Source organism: Mustela putorius, unplaced genomic scaffold (assembly GCF_011764305.1).
Source record: "Mustela putorius furo isolate JIRA1106 unplaced genomic scaffold, ASM1176430v1.1 tig00000450_pilon_pilon_pilon, whole genome shotgun sequence".
NCBI classification, from domain to species: Eukaryota; Metazoa; Chordata; class Mammalia; order Carnivora; family Mustelidae; genus Mustela; species Mustela putorius.
The window spans coordinates 1,362,264-1,382,213 of NW_025421385.1; the positions used below are offsets into that span (position 1 = coordinate 1,362,264).

The window sequence follows — 19,950 nt, forward strand, 5'->3', positions numbered from 1 at the left end:
GATGCATCTGCGGCAAGTCCCGCCAAAAGTTCAGTCTTTTAAGGATGAAGACCGGGTTATCAGGAGCACCGATCGGCAGGTTCTGCGAAGCTACAACTTAGCGAACGTGTATGTTCAGGTCAGAGCTGTTACTCACTTTCCCACCCTGAGGCGTTCGCACAATCTAAAATACATACACCCAGGAAGTGTATCCAGCGTCTTGGCAAGGATGTCACAAGGACGAGCGAGATGCTATCGTGAGGGCGCGGGAAGCTGGCTCGCTGCGGCTCCAGAGAGAGAGGCTCGCAGGGTCGAAGCAAGGTATCACACGGAAGCCCTAATCCGCAGTCCTGGAGGCGTCGCCCCGATGCCGGGAGATGCGGCCCGTTCCCCGGAGACAGCTGGGGGCGCGGTGCCGGAACGGGGTGTGGCACGTGGGGACTGCTGGGCGCTCGCTGCAGGACATTATTCGATTCAAATGTCACTCACCGGCTTAGTGCAAGCCTTTTAGAGGGAGTTCGCAGGAACCTGCACTTGGAAGTCTGAGGGGGCGTTTTGATTGTTCAGTCATTGATGCTGAAGTGAGGTGAAGGAGGGGAAGACGGACCCAGACCTCCTGGGCGCCTCCCGGAGCAGTGCTCAGGGCCACGGGCGGACATGCACCCCTTCTCTTCTGGAGTGAGTCCTGGCCTGTCCTTCGGGTGTATCAAGGCCAACAGCCCCTTCCAGGAGGACAGAGGGGTACCCCACACACCTGCCCGAGCCAGGGACGGTCCCAACTGGCCTAAGGGGAATGAGAAAGCAAATCTCGTTTAACAGGACTGACAAAGAAGATGCCACTGACGAATTAGGGGGCGACTACTGGGGACACTGGCTTAACAGAACCTCAAGTTTAGAAAGCTACATGGACAAGTGAGCCAAGCACACACTCGTGCCTCTTAACAAGGCTCTGCTGTGCCACCTTCTGCGATCTTGTATCTAGACTGACCGCCACATTCCTGGAAGGGTACTCGTCCACCAGAGCTCGAAATGGGGCCTCAGAAAGGAAACTGGGAGCCTTGGGCCGTCAGGACCCCACAGAACAGATGATGGCAGACACAGAGCAATGCTTAGTGGCCGCCTGGGGCACATGAACTCCTCCTGTTATCTTCAGTGTCCTGCAAAGGCTGGGCAGAGAGCCGGCAGGAGAGGCAAGGACTTGGGGGACAGGAGGAAAGGCATCTGGCCTCCAGAAGACCTCACCATCTTCCCTAAACACGATGGAAAGCAGAATACTATACAAGATCTGTAAAATAAGTAAATGAATGAAATAAAACCAAACTCCTTCTGAAGTTGCTGCGGGTCCAAGAGAGCCTTCCTGATGACAACTTGTGTTCCCTAAGGAATGGCCTCGGACCAAGGCACCGGAAGGTCTGTGCTCTCTCTCTTTTCCGTGTCTAGAACTTGGTGTGTCTGTTTCCCGAAGATGAGGGACTTGCCGGCCAAGCTGTCCTGGCCCTCGGTGGGCTCCACGGGAGCCCGGGGCGCCCTCTGTCCCTTCCTCTTCTCTCCGCCACCCTCCTCCAGCCGGCCTGGCCTGCGGCGGCTGCCCTGCCCGGGGGGAGGCGTGGGGAGTCAGCCCAGCCCTGCACGCAGCTCAGGCTGGCCGGCGAGCTATGGGCCTGTGTCAGCTCAGCTGTGTCACAGCGAAGAGATTCTTGGGGCACGTGACATCTCTCAGCAGAAGGAAGGAAGGGAAATCACGACCTGCGTCTCACCCTTTCCCCAGGGCCACGGTGCCAGAGACATCTCTGTGCCAGCAGGTGACACGCCATCTGGACCTCTACCCCAGTGGCCTGGGAACCCCATCATTCATGGGACCATCTCAACCCTGCCAGCCACACAGGACAGCAGGACACTAACTTCTGGTTTCCAAAGATCTACTTTTTATGTTAATTTTAAATAAACTTGAAGCAATTTTGGGATTACACAGGCCCAGGTCCTCTGTGGAAAGAATCCATACACACGGAAGACAAACAACGCACTAAATTCTGCTCTGAAACCTTCGTTCACATCTCACAAGTCGCTGCTTCACTGACGGGCGTTCATGGAGCTTATCATCATCGTATTCCGTAATTCCCGTATCGTGTCTCAGAGCGGCCGGCGCCTCTCCACGGGCCGTGAAGGCTTTGCTCCGACGGATGCCTGACGTGCAGCCACAGAGCTGCGAGGGGTCTCTGGGGTGATCCTGTTCCTTCTGCCTGTTGCCGGTGTTAGGGGACAGCTGGGGCAGGGCAGGAGAGAGCACGCCTGTGACAGGTGCACCAGGAGAGGCTAACCAGAGACGGCGGCCGGACCCGCGGAGAAAGGCAAGTCTCCCTCTGGTTCCTCTCATGACGGGCCGTACGCAGTGGTGAGAGAAAGGAGCGGGAGAGGGAGAAAGAGGCCGCTGGGTGTCTGTGGATGAGGCCTGGGTGAGATCCAGGCCACGGGGGCCACAGAGACCCGCAGCTCCTCATGGCTCTGGCTCAGCAGCAAGGCTGTCAGGGAAGGCACCTGCCCGCGCCCACGGGTGCGTGAGCTCGTCAGCAACGGCACAGCATGGAAGCTGAGGAGGTTCCCTCAGAAATGAGAACCCTCCGCTGCTGGCCTCGGCGACGCGCTTCCCGTCACCGCTCCAAGTGTGCGCCAACCACCTTCAGACACTGTCCACTGAGGCCCAGTCTCACGGGCCCCTCCAGAGAAGGAGGCTCGCTACGGGCCGTCGGAGGGTCCGCACTGCCTGGGCCGGACACAGGGGCCTCCTCCTCCTCGGGCTCCACGGGGCCCGGTGCCCTCCCCTGGTACCCGGAGAGGAGTCGGGGCAGAGGACGCCCACCCGGACCACTTCCCAAGGCAGCCTTCGTGGGAGGCCCAAGAGGGCCCAAGAGGGTCTCCTGCCCGGCACCCAGCCTGGGCACGGGCCCTGGAGCGCCCTGGCCTGGTCCAGAGGACTGTCCTGTCTGCCCTCGCGGGCTGGGCTGGGACGGCCCAAGCCCGATCCCAGGAAGGGAGTCGCCTGCCTCTGGCTCGGGCATCGTGCCCATAGCGTGGGTTCCTTTGTTTCTGGGGCTTTGTTACTGGCCAGAGGGGAAGACAGACACACAACACAGCCCCCCTCGGCCCGTGAACCTCAGCGTGGTTTTGCCAACAACCCGGCAACTTTGTTCTTGAAGAAGTGACTGAAATCTAACAAATTTGAGAACATCCGAGATGGAACGCGGCCTCACAGCCGGGGCCGCACTCTGAGCCCGTGATCAAACGCACCGCGGATTATTGTGTTTACCTAAACTTGTCCTGCTTTCCGAGACTTCATCATTAACGGGAGAGACGTTGCCAGCAACCTCAAACCCTAAGTGTCGGCGCACCCCCCGCCCCCGCGGAGAAAACACCGCCGGGAGCCAGGCTTGCTGGTGGGTGGGTCAGCTAACGGCTGGGGTCCCGGGACAGCAGCGCCCCCGCGGCACAACGACCGCCCGGGCAGAGCCGAGGGGACGCCCGCCCCATGCTCCCGGGCGAGCGCCAGCATGGAAACTGCTAACCGGGACCGCACTAGGAGCAGCATCTCCGTGAGGGCAGCCGCGGCGATTCACGGTGACTCGGGCAGAAGGAGAAAGACCACGGCGGGAACAGAAAGCAAAACAAAGGAAGACGCGTGGCCGAGGAAAGGAGAGGTCGCTTCCTGCGCGGACATTCCAGCTCGTCTCCGGGGCCAGCGCCGTGGGCCACACACCGCATTAGCTCATCCACAACAAAATCACAACATCGAAACGTGACCGCGGTTCTAGGCGTCACTCTGAGACTGCCCTCGCGTCCAAACCTCCGATTAAACTGAGCAGATATCACAGCGCGCAAGCTGCCACTTACAAGGTCTTTTTAAAATTCTGACAGTACAAATGCGTTAACATTTCCCTGGGCTCCAGGTTTTGTGTGTGTGTTATTACGAATCTTTGCTCTTTGATTTCCAGCCTGGGGCTACAAAACCACATAAGACCGTCTGTTATTAATGCTTCCAGAATAATTTCTTCCTGGCCCATATGAAATTAGGATTTTATTTTCTGAATTCTTTCCTCTTGCAGGTTTCAGTTAAATAGCTAATGCATCAAGCACTTTTCAAACTCGAAGCACCTACGAATGTTAATAGCGGGATCCTGCCCTACCGCCAACACCACCGATCGGTTCTACTTTTCTGTAAATGAGCTCAGAATGTTATTTCTCAATTCTTCTTCTTCAATTTCAAAATCCCACTAGAAATCCATCAATCATTTTTGGCCTCTGTCTGTCATGTGGAGAACGGTATAATTTTAATTCAAAATGTGTAAATGTCACCTTGCTCTCTCTCCCAGTGCTCCGCTAACCCTAACTACAGCCCCCCTAGATCCGGGAGGCTCCTGAAGCCATTTTGATGCAGAGTCACCTAGAAATCTGCTGTCCTGAGCCGCTGTCACGTCAGCGCCTGCTTATTACGCAATCCTCTCAGGACCTGAAGTTACTTATGGCTTCATTTATGGTCTTGATACCAAACCAGAATTCAAGTGGCCCTCCAGATGCTGGGGCTCAGTCACAGGCAAGGGGCTTCTAGTTGGAAACCGCCAGTTGCGTTCCCCATCCCTGTCCACCTCGGCTGTCGGTGGTCGGTCTCGGGCTGACGCTGAGCCCAGCCCTCCCAGGGCACCAACGTGCTCAGGGCACCTGCAGCACAGCAGCAGGAGAACAAACACCCACAGTCGTCGCCGGAGGTACCGGACCCGACCGCTGAGACTCCGCAGGCACATCTCACCCTCGTGGCCCGGAAATGGGGGACACTTTGGAGCCGATGCTCCCATGACATCAATATCAGGTTCCCCTGTGGGCGTGCAAATGATGAAATATTTTAAAATTTACAGATGAGCAAATGCCGGCTTTGCGTTTCCTTCCCCTCTTCCAACGCGAAGAAACGCCTGCGGGGTGCAAGCGGCCGCTTGGACTCTGTCCTTCCAGGGCCCTGGCGGTGAGTCCCGAGCAGGAAGGTGGGAGGAATGCAACGCGGAGCAATCCTGGGTCCCTGAAGGGGACACGGAAATTAGCTCCGGGAACACCCATCCCCCAAAGGAAGAGAAACAAATGCAGGTTGAATTTGGAAACGGCTCTGTCAGCTCCGGGCCAGGGGCAGCTCCCCCGTGTCCTGAACTGGGTGCCACAGGACGTTTGTGGGTGGACGGTGGCAGCTGTCGCGTGAGCAGCACAAAGCCCCTGGCAGAATGCCGAGCGCAGGTGCTTACGGCCGTGTCCCACAGGCGAGCCCAGGACACGGGCAGCGGCCGCTGGGCCCAGGGAAGGGCGAGGCGTCTGCCTCTGACGTGTGGCACACCACCATTCGGTCGGCTCTCAAAGGAACCCACGGGCTCCTTCTCAGATCCTGTGGGAAGGGGTCCAGGAACCTCAGCGCCCGTGCAGAAAGCGTTCGGGAGCGGGTGTGCCGTCCGACCGCGAGCACCCGTGCAACGACCCCCGTGACAAACTGAAGGCATGACCACGGGCGCGTGCTGCGTGCGCCCAGGTGACCTTGACCGCAAAGTAGCCGGCAGTCTCAGCCTTCTCAGAAGTACGAGGGGTGGGCGCCTGGGTGGCTGCTTAGGATTCTTTTCCCCTCCCATTCCCTCCCCCTACACCTCACCCTGCTCTCTCAAATAAATTGATTAAATATTTTCAGTTTTTTTATAAAGAAAAAAAGGCTAGGCATCCCCATGAGAAATGGACATGATCTCGCCTTAGAATGTACCTACTTCTTAAAGAAAGAACAGCTGTAGACCCCATGAGGGCAGATCAAACACACGGAACACCATCTGTGGACTGCCAAGAACAATGAAGTCTGATCGATAACCAGGAGACCAGGAAAAGCCAACAAGAGTCATAAGAGAAACACAAAGGTCCTTGTGGCACCATTTCTAAAGAATGACTTGGCAACGTGCCTTCTCTCGCTCTCGAACGGAGTAGTAGCCGCGCCCCTGCCCCCGACAGCACTGCCCCCGGACAAAGAGTGTGGGTGTGAGGAGGGCGGAGGGCCGGTGCGCAGCTCTGGGAAGCCGGTGGGGACAAGCCCCCAACCCACAGAGGTAGGGGACGATCCCTGCTTCAAGGTGAGGACAGAACAGAAGGAGGCGCAGAGGAAGCCGCGTTCTCTCCTCTGCCCGTTGACCCCTGCACGCCTGAACGAGGCACACAAACAGGCCAAGACCAAAGCGGCGTGCTCGAAGCTGTGACGGGTGAGAGCACCGTGTAGCCAGGGCCCTCACACCGAAGGACACAGCACCGAGCTGGCAATCACAGCAGTCGAAACTGCGTCACGCAGGACAATGGCGTGGGTGTCATCAGAAATAATGCTAACGGAGAGCTAACATACGCCGGGCGTGTCAAAGGCTTCATCCTTAACCTCACAGCATGTTCAACAGACATTACTCTATCCCCAGGTCACCGACAGGGAATCTGGAGATGAAGAAAGTTAAGGCACAGCTCCAGAGTCGGTCACACACCCAGAAGACGCCCCAGCTGCCCGGGGCCGGGGCTGTCTCTCTGAATGATTAAAGATCAGGTGTAAATCTTGTCGAGGAAACAGAAGATGCCCAAATACTAGAAGGTGATCTGGAAAGAGGTGATCACCGCCGAAGATCCAGCACGTCCAACACTCCCTCGGGACGCCTCAGCCGACTTGCTGAATTCCTGGACTGTGGGACCGGATGGGGGCTGGGATATGCCAAAATCTTTTAGGGCTTTAAATTTTTCCTCTGGTCATGAAAGCGTCATGCATCATATTTGCAAGTGCAGATTTAAGGCAAAGGTCTTCTGGGAGAGTGTAGTAAGGGGCCTTGGTCCACACTGGACTCCCCAGGCAGGCAGCCAGGGCCCATGCAGCCGAGAAAGACACGGAGCATCCCAAGAAGCAAAGGACAAGACGTCCCAAGTAAGTTACACACAAGAGTGGCCGGGAGGGAAGGGAACCTAGAGATTTAATAACAAACCGTCTTGCTTCTGCTTTCCCAGGGAGGTGCCAACAGACCCAGGAGCTCCCAGAAAGCGGGCACCTGGGAGTCTACCTTTTACACATTCAGAAAATTCACGGCAAGGGTAGGAAAGCTGGTTCTCCCAGCTCTGGGAGACAAGGCCAGTGTCGTCTTTGGGGAACTGCTCCGTTCCTCTGCGGCCTCGGTGTGCTCTGAGCGGGAGGGGTCTGTTGGTACTTGTGTGTGTGCCTATGTCTACGTACTGTGGCTGTGGACACACGGGGTGGGGGGCACCCACAGGAAGTCGAGTTTGACAGCCTCTCCGGTGATAGCAGTCCTGCAGGAAAGCTGAGCCCGGGGAGACAGCCTGGGAGCTTCCAGGGAGCAGTTTCTAATCTACAAGTCATTTGCAAGACACAAGGCAGGGACCCAAGGGCTGCTCCAGAAGAATTTTAAGTATGAACAGTGAACTCACTAACATCTTTCCCCCTCACACTGCTTGAAAAGGAAGAAAGAAAGAGAAAGAAAGAAAAAGGCTCACAGCGCTGCTTCAGACTTGCTGAAAAGCAGAGCCAGCCGGACCGCAGCTCCTTTCAAAAACCTTAGGTGTTTTCGATACAATAACCCCTTCAGGACAAGCCCCACTACTTCAGTCATCTCTCCGTCCGAGGTCAGTCATCTCTCCGTCCGAGGTGTTCTCTCAAGCACTTGTTCAAAAACACATTTAAGTGGAATGTTTTCGTTTCTGCAGATTGCATTAATTATGGGTTTGCAAACGCAGCAAGCCCACGAGGTCTGCCCGAGCTGGGGGCTGCAAACACCCGGCCCGGGCCAGCGGCGGGTGGCTTGGCTCACGCCCTGCACCGAGCTCCAGGCTTGGCCCTGCGCTGCCGCTGCGGCCAAGGCTGCTGCAGAGAAGTTTCAGCTAAGAAAGAAAAACACACAGCGGTCAACCGCGGTGACCCACGCGCTCCGGAGCGCGCCTGCCTGCGCGCAGCCCCCGGACCAAGAGAGGACCAGGGGAAGGGGACTGTGGGACATGGAGACGCCTTGTCCCCCAAGTTCTGCCGGCTGACACGAGGGAAAATACTATTTATTTTAATGTCATCTGCTTCCTCCGAGATTCCCTTGGGGAGGGTGTCTGGACACGCAGGCGAGCCAAAGGGGGCTCAGGAGGAGCGCCATGACAAGCGGCTCCTTTCCCAGCAAGCGGCCGCGGGTCCGCGCTGTGCCCCGGCAGGGCCCAAGTGACAGAGCGACGCGAGGCCGAGCCCGCCCCAGGCCGGAGGGGCAGCAGTGAGTGGGCGAGCGTGTCCGCGGCGGGCGGCCCTCGGACAGTCCGCGGGGCGGCGCCGGCGTCCTCAGCCCTGGGTCCGCGCCGCGCCCTGCCCCCCAGCCAGCTGGACGCGCAGGAGCCCAGAGCACCCCCACGCGGCGGGGAGACCCCAGAAGCCCACGCAGCCGCCTGCGGACCGGCCCGGGCCTCACCTGCCCGGACCCCGAGGCGGGAGGCGGCGCCACGTTCCCCAGGGTCACCTGCTGCCCGCGCCCGGGCGCAGGGGCAGGAGGAGGCGCGGACCGAGTCGGGACGGGCCGCCAGGTCGGCGCGGGGCGACTCACCGTGAGCGCCGAGAACTTCTGCGCGGGCGCCGGCGGCAGCAGCCCGGCCAGCAGCCCGGCCAGCAGGGGCAGCCAGCAGAGCTGCGGGAGCAGCATGGTGACGCGCGGCCGGCGGCGGGAGCGGGGCAGGGCGGCGGGAGCGGGCGCAGCGTCCTCACCCGCGCTCGGCGCCGACTCCAGCGCGGCCCTCCGCACCCGCGGCCCTCCGCGTCCTGTGCGGCTCCGGCTCCGCCGGCTGCTGTCAAATAACCCAGAACTTCCCGGATCCTCCTCCCGCCGCTCGCTCCCTCCCTCGCCGCCTCCGGCCCCACCCCCGCCGCGCCCGCTCCTCCGGCGGCCGCGCGCTCGGCCCGGGCGCCCAGAGCGCGGGGTGCGGGGTGCGGGGTGCGGGAGCCAGCGGCGGAGCGGGCCTCGCGGGGCTGCGCGTCTGGGGGAGCGGCCGGCTGGCCGGCTTCCCGCGCGCACACGCACACGCGCGCACACAGACACGCGCGCACACAGACACGCGCACACACGCACTCGCGCGCACACACAGACACGCGCGCACACAGACACGCGCGCACACGCACACGCGCGCACACGCACACGCGCGCACACAGACACGCGCGCACACGCACACTCGCGCACACACAGACACGCGCGCGCACACAGACACGCGCGCACACGCACACCCGCGCACACCCTGGGAGAGTCCCAGGCACGAGCCCAAGATGCGTTGAGCCCTTCTAATGTCCGGGGCACTGACCCGCTGGCGCAGAACAGACCCTGAGGTTAACCCAGCCCCTGGAGTCTGGGTCCAGCCCCAGGCCGCAGGCTTCTCCTAGACCTCCCGAGAATGTGTCCCCTCGCGTTGGCTGGTGGATCAGATGGCTTTCCAGCGGAAGAAGCCATCAGCACCACATGGTCCAGATAATTCACCGAGGGCCGCTGGCCTTTGGCATTTTTCAGCAGATTAATGCACTTGGGGACGAATTTTGGACTAGAGATCCAGGGTCTGACAGGGCACCAGGCAAGTTTGGCAAGAATGTGGCCATTTCTAGAGCGGCTCTGTCAAGGCCACTCAGGTGTGTTGGGAGCACACCAGTGTACAGGTCCAGACTTCACCGTGGGGACTGGTTAGAAACCTAGAGACTTTTGCACACCCAGTCTCTGGACAGTGCCCACTGCAAACGACATTGCTGAAATAGTTCAGCCTTGGCTTACAACTTTACAGGGAAAAAAAAAAAAAAGACTAATTCTGGCTCCCACAGAAAACCCAAGAGTGAGGATTTTCAAGAACAATGCCTCGATTGACTTGTCAAGGGCACTGGGAAAAAAGAACAAAACAAAAATTCCAGATCTGATTTTTAATCGAATGTTTAATCTGAAGCTTTGGCTGGAAAGGGCGGGGTGGGGGGGGCCGGGGGCAGTGGGAAGGAATGTTGGGGCCGTGTCAGCAAATCCCATGACTGGTTCCGGGACAAAAGCTGTGCTATTCCAACCACAGGGTCCCACACTTTGGAGGGAGAGGTCTCCCCACGTCCAGCAGGAAAGTGATGGACACAGGGTCAGGCAGGATGGGGAAGAAACGTCTTGCCGAAAGCCACGACCGAGTCTCCTTCCGATTCCAGAGCCCGGAGAGTCTGCTGAGTACTTAAACACATTCCTCCTGGCTCCGGGGCTCAGAAGGAAATTATAATAAACTCCTGGGGCCTGAGAAACAGGTGAGCAAAGCAGCTGCAAGCGATTACGTAAATAAGGAATGCCATTAGGAAATGTTAATAAAAATTAAGGTAACAATAGAGAGGTAAATACTGCATACCACAAATTGTAAGACCGTCCAAAGAAGAAAACATACATTCAGAGCTGACCTGAATCCTTTAAAAAGCACTTCCTACTAAAAAATTTTGTGTTTACTTTCTTCTTTGGTTAGAGGCCTGCTGACAGCTGAAATGCTGATTTGATACTGTGCAGTTTCCTGTAGCCCTCGGGAGGCGCGGACACAGGTCTGCTCCTCGACCCTCACGGACTTCGAGGATGGCGACAGCAAGACTTCATGATCCTCAGTTTACAGATGAGAAATAAAAGCAAAGAGGTCACACACCTTCGCCAGATCTCACAGCCAACAAGATCAGGACCAGATTGGGCTGCGAAAGCCTGTGGTGCCGGCAGTCCTCCTCCCCTTCCTCGGGAGGCGTGGGGGCCCACGGGGGCAGAGACAACTTGGCTCTCAGAGCCTCTTAGCCAAGGAAGATGTGTCAACTTGTCTGTCACACCTGCAGATCCTCCGGGAATTCCAGAAAGATAAATGTGTTGGGTACGTCTGTGTCTCTGACAAATGAGGCAGGATGAGGTCCCTCCAAGACCCTAACAACGAGAAGAGCCCACGGGCGCTACCCGCCAAGTGTCACGTTCTCAGAGATGCTCGTGGTGGAGTCTGCAGACGTAGCCAGGTTCCATTTTATGGCGAAAAATAATACGTTTATGTAAAACACTGGGTCATAGTTCTGTCTGCTGCTCTGAAGTCTCCAGAAAGTCACAACTGGCAGGAATACCAGACAGTCGCCCCCACTAGTAAGAACAAATGCATTTCAAAATTTAGACGGGAAATAATCGACTCGGTGTTTTCCAAGCAGTTCCTATAGGACAGACAAGTGCGGAGAAGTTCCCTTCTCTCGGAGAGGCGGGATTTTTGAAAGTAACAAATGGTTAGAGGTCATTCTAAAACATGCCTTCTGGATCCAGAACTTGGAATCAGAGAAATTAAACAGCCAGTATTCACCCGGGGCTTAGATCTAGAATGCACTGACGCCGTTGGCAAAACCCTTTATTGGGCACACCACCTTACTTTGTTTCTTGGACTACAGTAACACGACAGAAGGACCTTATTTTACGATATAATGTGATTATTATTTCTGGGTAACTTGTGTTTGGCTAGAACACTTTCTGTCAGCTCCCTTTTCTACCTTCATAGGCAGCTGTGGGCCATTTAAGGAAAGGTCCGCTGATCCTGTCTTCCAAAGCTTACCTCCGCATCGCCATGCTGCCTGTCCCCCGTCAGAGCACAGACCCGTGTCACCTGTCCCCCGTCAGAGCACAGACCCGTGTCACCTGTCCCCCGTCAGAGCACAGACCCGTGTCACCTGTCCCCCGTCAGAGCACAGACCTGTGTCACGGCCGCCTCCGCTCACTTCCTCTATCAGCCCCTGTCCCCGCTTCTGCTGAGCCCTGAGCCCTGGCAAGAGGAATCGTCCAGGCCACTCCATTCCCCTTAGGGACGGACTCGCCTGACAGTCCCTCCCCTCAGTCCTGGGCTTTTCATCCGAGCCCCAACTCCAGAAACCTGCGTGTCAAAAAAGGGTTGACAAGAGACCGAGCTGACCAGTCAGGCGGATGGACAGGACTGGCAGGCTGGCCTTCACCATGACGGCAAAACCACGTGGGCTGCGCTCAGGGCCACAGTGCGTGTGGGAGCCCGTTGCCTAACTCAGAGGTTCTTCCCCTATTTTATACATTTAAGGAACAGATCATTTGAATTTGTCTTTGTCGTCAATAAAATCACGTGAACAAGTTTACCCTTCCTTCTCAAGATGCTTGTAACAAGTTTTGTGATAACACTTTTCAGGTACTTTATGGAAATTTTAAGTAAATTGAAATATGCTGGGTGTCTTATACACATTATCTAATTAATTCTTGCAGAAACTCTGAAAAGTCATTATTTCCAGGTGGTAATAATAAAGCCCAGGGAGACTACAGGGCCTGCCCGGGTTTGCACGACTAGGAAGCGGTAGGAGCAGCAGTCAGCCTCCCCCAGGGCTGGGGTCCTTCTTCCCCGTCAGCCCACACTGCGGCAGGCGTGAGTACTCAGGTGCCCGCCGGCGGCCCCCACTGTTTTGCCCATTGATCAAGACCCACCACCGAACAAGTGAAAAATCTCTTTAGATTGTTCTTGGTTTGTCCGTGATCCTTCAACCCCACTAGAGTGTTTTCCAAAAGTAAGATTTAATGTTTCCGAAGAAATAAAAATTCGCTACAAAGCCAAATGCAAAATTGCTATTTCTACAGTGAGAACGTTCCCTCTAAAGCTGACAGGAGATGCCTGAGCTGTTCTAAAAGGACAGATTCCTGCTGCCAGAGATCAAGTCAATCTACACAACCGATCTACCGTCAGGTCCCAACATGCCGCTCCCGCGGGCAGACTCAGCACATGCTTCTTGAAATCCATCTGTTTCCGTAATATCCAGAAGCTGTTTTTGTCGTTCACGAAACTGCATGTGTTCGTACACGAAACTTAGAGAATATGTCGGCTCCAGAGCTAAAATCACGATCATTTGAAAAGCGCTTCGCTCTCAAGAGTAACGAAGGTGTGACGTGTGAGTGTGGAGAGGCCTCGAGCCGGTCCGTGGTCCAGGGGCCGAGCTGCCTCTGGGGTCCTCCTCCTTATTAACCACACTCTACGAGCGCCTTCCCCTCTCCACATGAGAACTGCCTTTAGGGGGGAAGAGTGTTTAAAATAGCAACAGAAGTATGGCTTGCCAGGAACACTGTGCAGCGTGTGAGCACACGGTGTGAGTTAGGCCGCAGGAAGCAGTGTAAGTGGACAACCCAAGAAAGACCTTCAGTTATCTTCCGACCCCTGCCCCTTCCTAGCCCGGCACACACATGCGTATGGTATCCCACCACACCAGTGTGCTGCCCCAGGTCTAAGCAGAACATTTAAAGGCATCTCCCCAGACTTAGTAGAAGGAAGAACATAACAATGATGGAGCAGAAATAAATGAAATAGATATTGAAAAGACAACAGAAACGATCGCTGAAATGATGCTGGTTCTTTAAAAAGATAAACAAAATGGGCAGAACTTTAGCAAGACTCACCAAGAAAAAAAAAAGAGAGAGAGCGAGAGAGGGCTCAAATAAATAACATCAAGAAAGAGGAGACATTATGTCTCTGCCACAGAAATACAACGGATCGGAAGAGATTGTTATTAACAATCTTATGCCAACAAACTGGACAAAAATGGATGAAGCCCTAGAAACACACAAACCACCAAGACTGAACCGTGATGAGATAGAGAATCTGAACAGCCGGAGTACTAGTGAGGGGATCGAATCGTTCATCGAAAACCACCCAACAAACCAAAGTCCAGGACCAGATGGCTTTCCTGAAGGATTCCACCAAATGCTCGAAGAATGAACACCCATCCTGCTCAAACTCTCCAAGAACGAGAAGAGGAGGGACCTCTCTCAAACTAATTTTACGAGACCGGCATCACCCTGATACCAAAACCAGACAACGGCACAAGAAAAGAGCATCACCGGCCGGTATCACGGATGAACAGAGTCGCAAAAATCTTCAACAGAATCCCAGCAAGCGGAGCTCAACATGACATGAAAGGGATCACCTGCCAAGATCAAGGAGGGTTTACTCCGGGACGCAAACAAGGGTGGTTCAGCATCCACACATCGGCCAGTGAGCTCCACCGCATTACCCAAGTAAAGGGTCAAGACCACACGAGCAACTCAACAGATGCAGAAAAAGCATCTGACAAAATCTGCTATCCATTTACAATGAGAACTCTCAACAAAGTGGGTAGAGAGGGAATGTACCTCCACACAGTAAAGGCCACGCATGACATGGCCACAGACTCATCATCTTCAATGATCAAGAGCTGAGGGCTCTTCCTCTAAGATCAGGAGCAAGACAAGGATGCCCACTCTCGCCACGTCATCACTGTGTTCATTCAACACAGTATCAGAAGTCCCAGCCAGGGGCGCCTGGGGGGCTCGGTGGCTTAGAGCCTCTGCCTTCGGCTCAGGCCATCCTCTCTGGGTCCTGGGATCGAGCCCTGCATCGGGCTCTCTGCTCGGCGGGGAGCCTGCAACCCCCACCCCCCGCCTGCCTCTCTGCCTGCTTGGGATCTCTCTCTCTGTATCAAATGAATAAATTCTTTTTTAAATTAAAAAAAAAAAAAAGAAGAAGAAGTCCTAGCCCAAGCAATTAGGCAAGAAAAAGAAATAAGAGGCATTCAAATTGGAAAGGCAGAAATAAATCTGTCACTATTTGCAGACTACATGGTATTACCTATAGGAAACCCTAAAGACTCCACCAAAAAAACTGTTAGAACTGATAAATGAATTCAGTGCAGTTGCAGGATACAAGATCAATATATAGTAATTTGGAACCCTGTTCAGCATGAGTGGTTGAAGCTTTTAGCCGAAAGAAAGAAAGAGAAATCAAAGAAACAAAAATGAAAACAAACAAACAAACAAAAAACCCTCAAATTTCATTATTTTTTATTATTAAGTGACCGGGATCATGATCATGAAAGGCTTTTTTAGGATATTTTGTCCCTTTGAGAACTTGTCAGTTTATTGCCTGCCACTATTTTATCTGCCACTATGAAAGGAAGCAACTCTGCTGAGAAAGTCACGATACCCTCTAACAGGTTGCATAGGGTCTGTGCCCCTCGGGGATGCCCCAGTGTGGGGCAAAGAGCATGTGTTGATGTGTAAACTCAGGACGTCTGCTCTCTGCTGAGGGAACGATGGGGCTGGCTAACAGTGCGCACGGTCCGTACTTCGGTCTACTATTTTTGTTCAAAGTAAGATACATACATTTCCCTCAGAGCAAAAGAAAGAGAAAGAAAAGAAGAATTCAAAGGATACCTAGGGTTCTCCAATTAGTGACTGTGGTTGGGATGCCCATATTTTCTCCTGCTTTCTCCAGAAATACTTCCAAAGAGAAGGTAGTGGGGTTTTTAAAGCCATAAATCCATAAGGAGAAAGAGAAAAGAAGAGGTGCCCACGTTCGGAAAAATCGCAGAAACTGGAAAGCAGAGGGGCAGGTGGACAGGAAGGCAGGCTGACCCTGTCATGGAACCCTCAGCCCCACGTCAGACTCTCAGGGAGGTGCAGCCCCGGAACAGCCTCTGTCCCGCTCCCACCGAGCAGAGAGAGCCGCGAGTGCCGGCCCCAGGGCTGCTGGGCACCTGTGACCATCCAGGGCAGGGCCCAAGGATGTGCATGTAGGGGACAGGCAGGTCCGAATGACAGATGCTGGAGGGGCTCGGCTTCTCCCCCACTTGCTCCCGGGAGTACTGCACGCTGGCCTGTACCCTCCGGGAAGGGTCTGGAGGAATGTTCCCCGGGGAGACAGGCAGCTGGCCGGCCACGCGCACTCAGAACCACCAGACTATGACTAATGTCCCATCCGTGGTCTGAGCGGACAGCAGGAAGCCCGGCGCGGCGGGGGAGCTTCTCCTCGGAGAAGCCGAGCCCGAAGCCGCCACCTGCCGCGCAGAGGCCAGCAGGGTCCCGGGGGGTTTCCTGACGCACGCGTCTGAGGGTCCACACACCCAGCACGCAAGAACGGGCTGCCCTCGGCTCCTTCCAAAGCAACTGCAAAGAGGAAGAGGTAAATAAAACCCTCTTCACCCAGCAGAGATGGGGAGACAGAGCGGCGGCCGAAGGAGAAGGTGCAGAAAACGGCCTGATCCCACCGACCTGACAACCGGGAGGGAAAGCCAGGGGAGGTCAGAGCCCCACGTGGGGACATGGGCCTTGGGAAGGGGAGACGTAGCAGGGCTGGGAGGACCCCCCACCCCTTGTCCCCACCCCTGCCCGTGCAGAAGCCTGGCCTGGCCTGGGGGAATGTGGCCCAAAGAAACAGCGGCAAGAACAGCCCAGGGCAGAGCCCCGGTGACAGGAGCCGTCATCCAGCCCAGGCTCCCTGACTGGATCTCAGACGGACACTGGTCCTTGATCCCAAGCTCCAACAGGTAGGCCAGGCGCTAGGAAACCTGTTTCCTTGTCCGCCACCAGGAGGGGAGCCCGTGCGGCCACGGGGGAGAGCAAGCGTGTCTTCTGCCCCAGCCGTCCCGAGGGACAGCAATCAGGGACAGGCCAGCTCTGGGAAGGAGGCTTCCCAGGACCACCTGCCACCGAGATCTGGGGAAGACCGGAGCCCCGAGGGCAGGAGCTGAAAGGCGACTCCTGTGTCCCCAACCCCCAAACCCAGGCACAGAGGGATAGAACGGGGGGCCCCAGCCTCCAGAGAGGGCTCACCCAGAGCTTCTCCGAGCACGCTCACCTGTCGCGTGACACCCCAGTATATCCTGGGGATGTACTGGTCCCTTGGGGATATACTGGTACTGAAACTTCAGTGAGTCACACACCCCGTCCGGCTGGCTTGCTGCTGCATTTATAGATGTAAAATTCAGGCCCTGACAGGGTTGGGGGCAAGTGGGTCATCACCGTCAAACACACGGTTAAGAATTAACCAGACGGGTCGTGCGCCTCTGTCCGCCTCTGCCAGCCCCACTGCCACCCGACCCGAGCGGGGCGCCGGAAGACGGAGGGGCTGGGCTCTCTCCTTGACAGGCCCTACAGCAGCGGGGCTCAGGGAAGCAGTGCTCTGCCCTGGGCGTCCAAGCAAATAGAAGCGGATTTAAACCCATAAGCCAGAAAGCCGCACACCCACGTCTGATCCCCACTTGGACCGAACACCCCGTTCCCAGGACACAGAGGATCGAGGGAAGAAATGCTCTCCGGACGGCACGCACAGCGGGCACTTTCTGGCATCACGAGCGAGGCCCCGCCCTGCTGATGCTACACTCCACTGACTTCCTGCTGAGCGCCTTCACCTGCGGCCACTGGGCCCAAACCCCAGGGACAGCACGCTGGAGACTTCAGCTCTCCCCAGCACGCACAGCCGGAAGCCACGAGGGCCCCTCACGACCCCCTCGGGCAAGCACGGCCACTGCCCAGCCTCATCTCAAAGGGAAACCTGCCCTTTCTGGGCACTCCACCCATCCAGAACCGTGTCTAAGTCCAGCCGCCTGGTCGGGAGGGCCTCCCAGCCAAGACCCTGAAGCATGGGCATCACAGGCTCTCCTGGAGGCCACCTACCTAGCACAGAGGAAACCCCCGGCAAAACAACTCCAGAACATTCCCAAACCGGGACAGCACGTTTCAAGGTTGAATGAGGCTCCCGTGCGGCACGCCCTCAGGAGCCGGCAGGACGGGCCCGCGAGACGGCGTCCACCAGCCCCAGGGAGAGGAGACACACATCCCCAGGAGCAGGAGTGAGAGTGGCTCAGCCCTCCCCGCGCAGGAGAGAGGAGGACGGGGGACGCCACACGCGCACACCCAGCACGTGCACGCACACACGCGCGCACCCAGCACGTGCACGCACACACGCGCACACCCAGCACGTGCATGCACACACGCGCACACACGACACACGCGTGTCTGCACACACACGCACAGCCACGTTCACGTGTGTGCACACAGAGAGACTTGCGTGCACACAGACACACCTGCACACGTGTGCACACAAACACACAAACACGCATGTGCCTTAAACACACGTGTGTACACACACCTGCACACAAACACTGACGCACCTGTATGTTTGCGCACAGACACGTGCATGTGCACACATGTGTGCGCAGATGTGAACACAGACACACATCACATGCGCACACACTTTCACATGTGTACATGTGCACACAAGCATGTGTGCATACACACATGTGCACACGTGCAGGCACACACATGCGCCTGTGAGCTGCAGGCAGTGCACACAACACGTGATATGCATGCGCACACATGTGTGCACACACGCACACACGCCCACGTCTGTGTACACGCACACCACCACATGCATGTGTGCACACACGCCCGCACGCACACACACACATCTGTGCACACGCATACATGCGTGCAAGCACATGCAGGCCCTCAAATTCCTCAGAGAAAAGTCAGAGGAAGCCCCGTAGCCCGTGTGCCGGCTTCCTCTCAGCGTGGCTGTCCCTGTGCCTCTGGCCAGGGTCCCTCGCCCCCAACGGGTCCCCTGGCGGAGACACCACCTGCCCCAGAGCCAGGAAAACAAACAGAAGAGGGTTCCATCTTGCTGGTCACATTTTAGGAAAAGAACAAAGTTTTAAATAATTCACAGAATTACTGGCACAGTGGAGAGCAGCCGGCTCAAAGCAGAGTCGGGCTGAGGCTCGGCCCTGGATGAGATCACCGGTTGGTCGGTCCTCCGCTCCGGAGAGGGGCGGAGAGGACCACAGGGGTCCCAGCGGGACGGACACGTAACGTTGGGCTGCGCGTCCGCCCGAGCCCAGCTGCAGGGAAGCGGCCATGCGGGCTTTCTTCCCTCAGCCCCAGGCTGCCCAGGGCACACCCCTTCTTTCCCAAAACGAGGCTCCTTCCTGCAGCCGCGGGACACGGCTCTCGTCCTCAGGAGCAGCTGCGCTCCTCAAGCACCAGGGATGCCCCGTATGGGGATGGGCACGACAGAATTTAAAAACTGGAAAGAAGGTTTGCTCGCGTCTGTGAACGGAGTTCCTCGCCCCCCTGGAGGGCCACGAGCAAGAGCAGGGCGCCGTCTGCACCCCAGACGTTTGTCCTGGGAAGCCCCCCACCGCGGTGGGGTGTCCTGGTCCCGCTCCAGGCCGCCTGCTTGCCGGGGCTCGGCCCCTGGCCTCGGGGGTGCAGGGCGCAGCAGCCGGCGGGCGAGAGGGAGAGGCAGGGCGAGCGATCTCTGGCTGAGATAAGCCCTCCCCCTGTGAGTGAGATCTCCCTGGCAGTTTGGCACACGTCTAGAGCTTCAGCTCCCCTCCAGGGCTCAGGCTTCTGGCCCTCGAGTTCTTGTCCGCACCCGATTCAAAGGGCTGGGTCTTCTTGCCGGAGTCCTGTGTTCTCCCGCTGGCTCACCTCCACTCCGCAGCCGACGCCAGCTCTGGGGAAAAGGGCCTTTGCCCCCCAGGCCAAAGACCACACTGTTTGTTGTTGAGTTGTCTGGGCACTCGTCGAACTCAAGACCTGGCTGTGTTTCCCCAGAATTTGGCTCCCTGGATGCCTCTGACTAACATGTCTGCTATGCTGGTTCCCTGAGCGGGTCCCATGAAACTCCTGGTGGGGACGGACCCCCCCCCCCCGGGGCGATGCGTCTTTTCATCTCCTCTCACCTGCTGGGGGTCACACTTAGTCACGACAAGGTCTTGCTGTGCTGTGACATCCCGCGGCGGACACTGGGTCCCGGGGACTCCTGGGTGCCGGGGCATGCTCTCTGGGACGCGTGCTCTCTGAGAATGGCCACGGAGTCCAGACTAGGGCACTGGGACGTAGACATCCGTGGGGCTGGAATCGGACGTGATCTCAGAGGATGTCGGGCCTCAGCAGACTCTCGGGGGACAGGATTCCCATCAGAAAAGGGACCCGAGGCTTTCCCTCTGCGGGAAGGTGGCTCCTGGGGACAGCACCTGACCGCGGCCCCGTGAGAGGGTGCGGACGGGCGGAGTGGGTGTGCTTGTGCAGAGGGAGTGGCGGGCACGGTTCTGTGCCGAGTCAGACCCCACCACGCGGA

At 56.9% G+C, this 19,950-nt stretch overlaps 1 protein-coding gene across 2 annotated transcripts in view; it reads right to left on the reverse strand.

The window, feature by feature from the left end:
* SMOC2 (SPARC related modular calcium binding 2) overlaps positions 1-8,860 on the reverse strand; it is a 138,299-nt gene extending 129,439 nt beyond the window's left edge. Inside the window, exon 1 of one of the 2 annotated variants that reach the window (XM_045080005.1) lies at positions 8,598-8,860. In XM_045080005.1, the coding sequence (XP_044935940.1) occupies positions 8,598-8,693 (96 nt within the window). In that variant the 5' untranslated portion in view covers positions 8,694-8,860. The remainder of the gene's footprint in view (positions 1-8,597) is intronic. The other variant, XM_013044334.2, reaches the window with a different exon arrangement.
* Between the last annotated feature and the right edge of the window lie 11,090 nt (positions 8,861-19,950).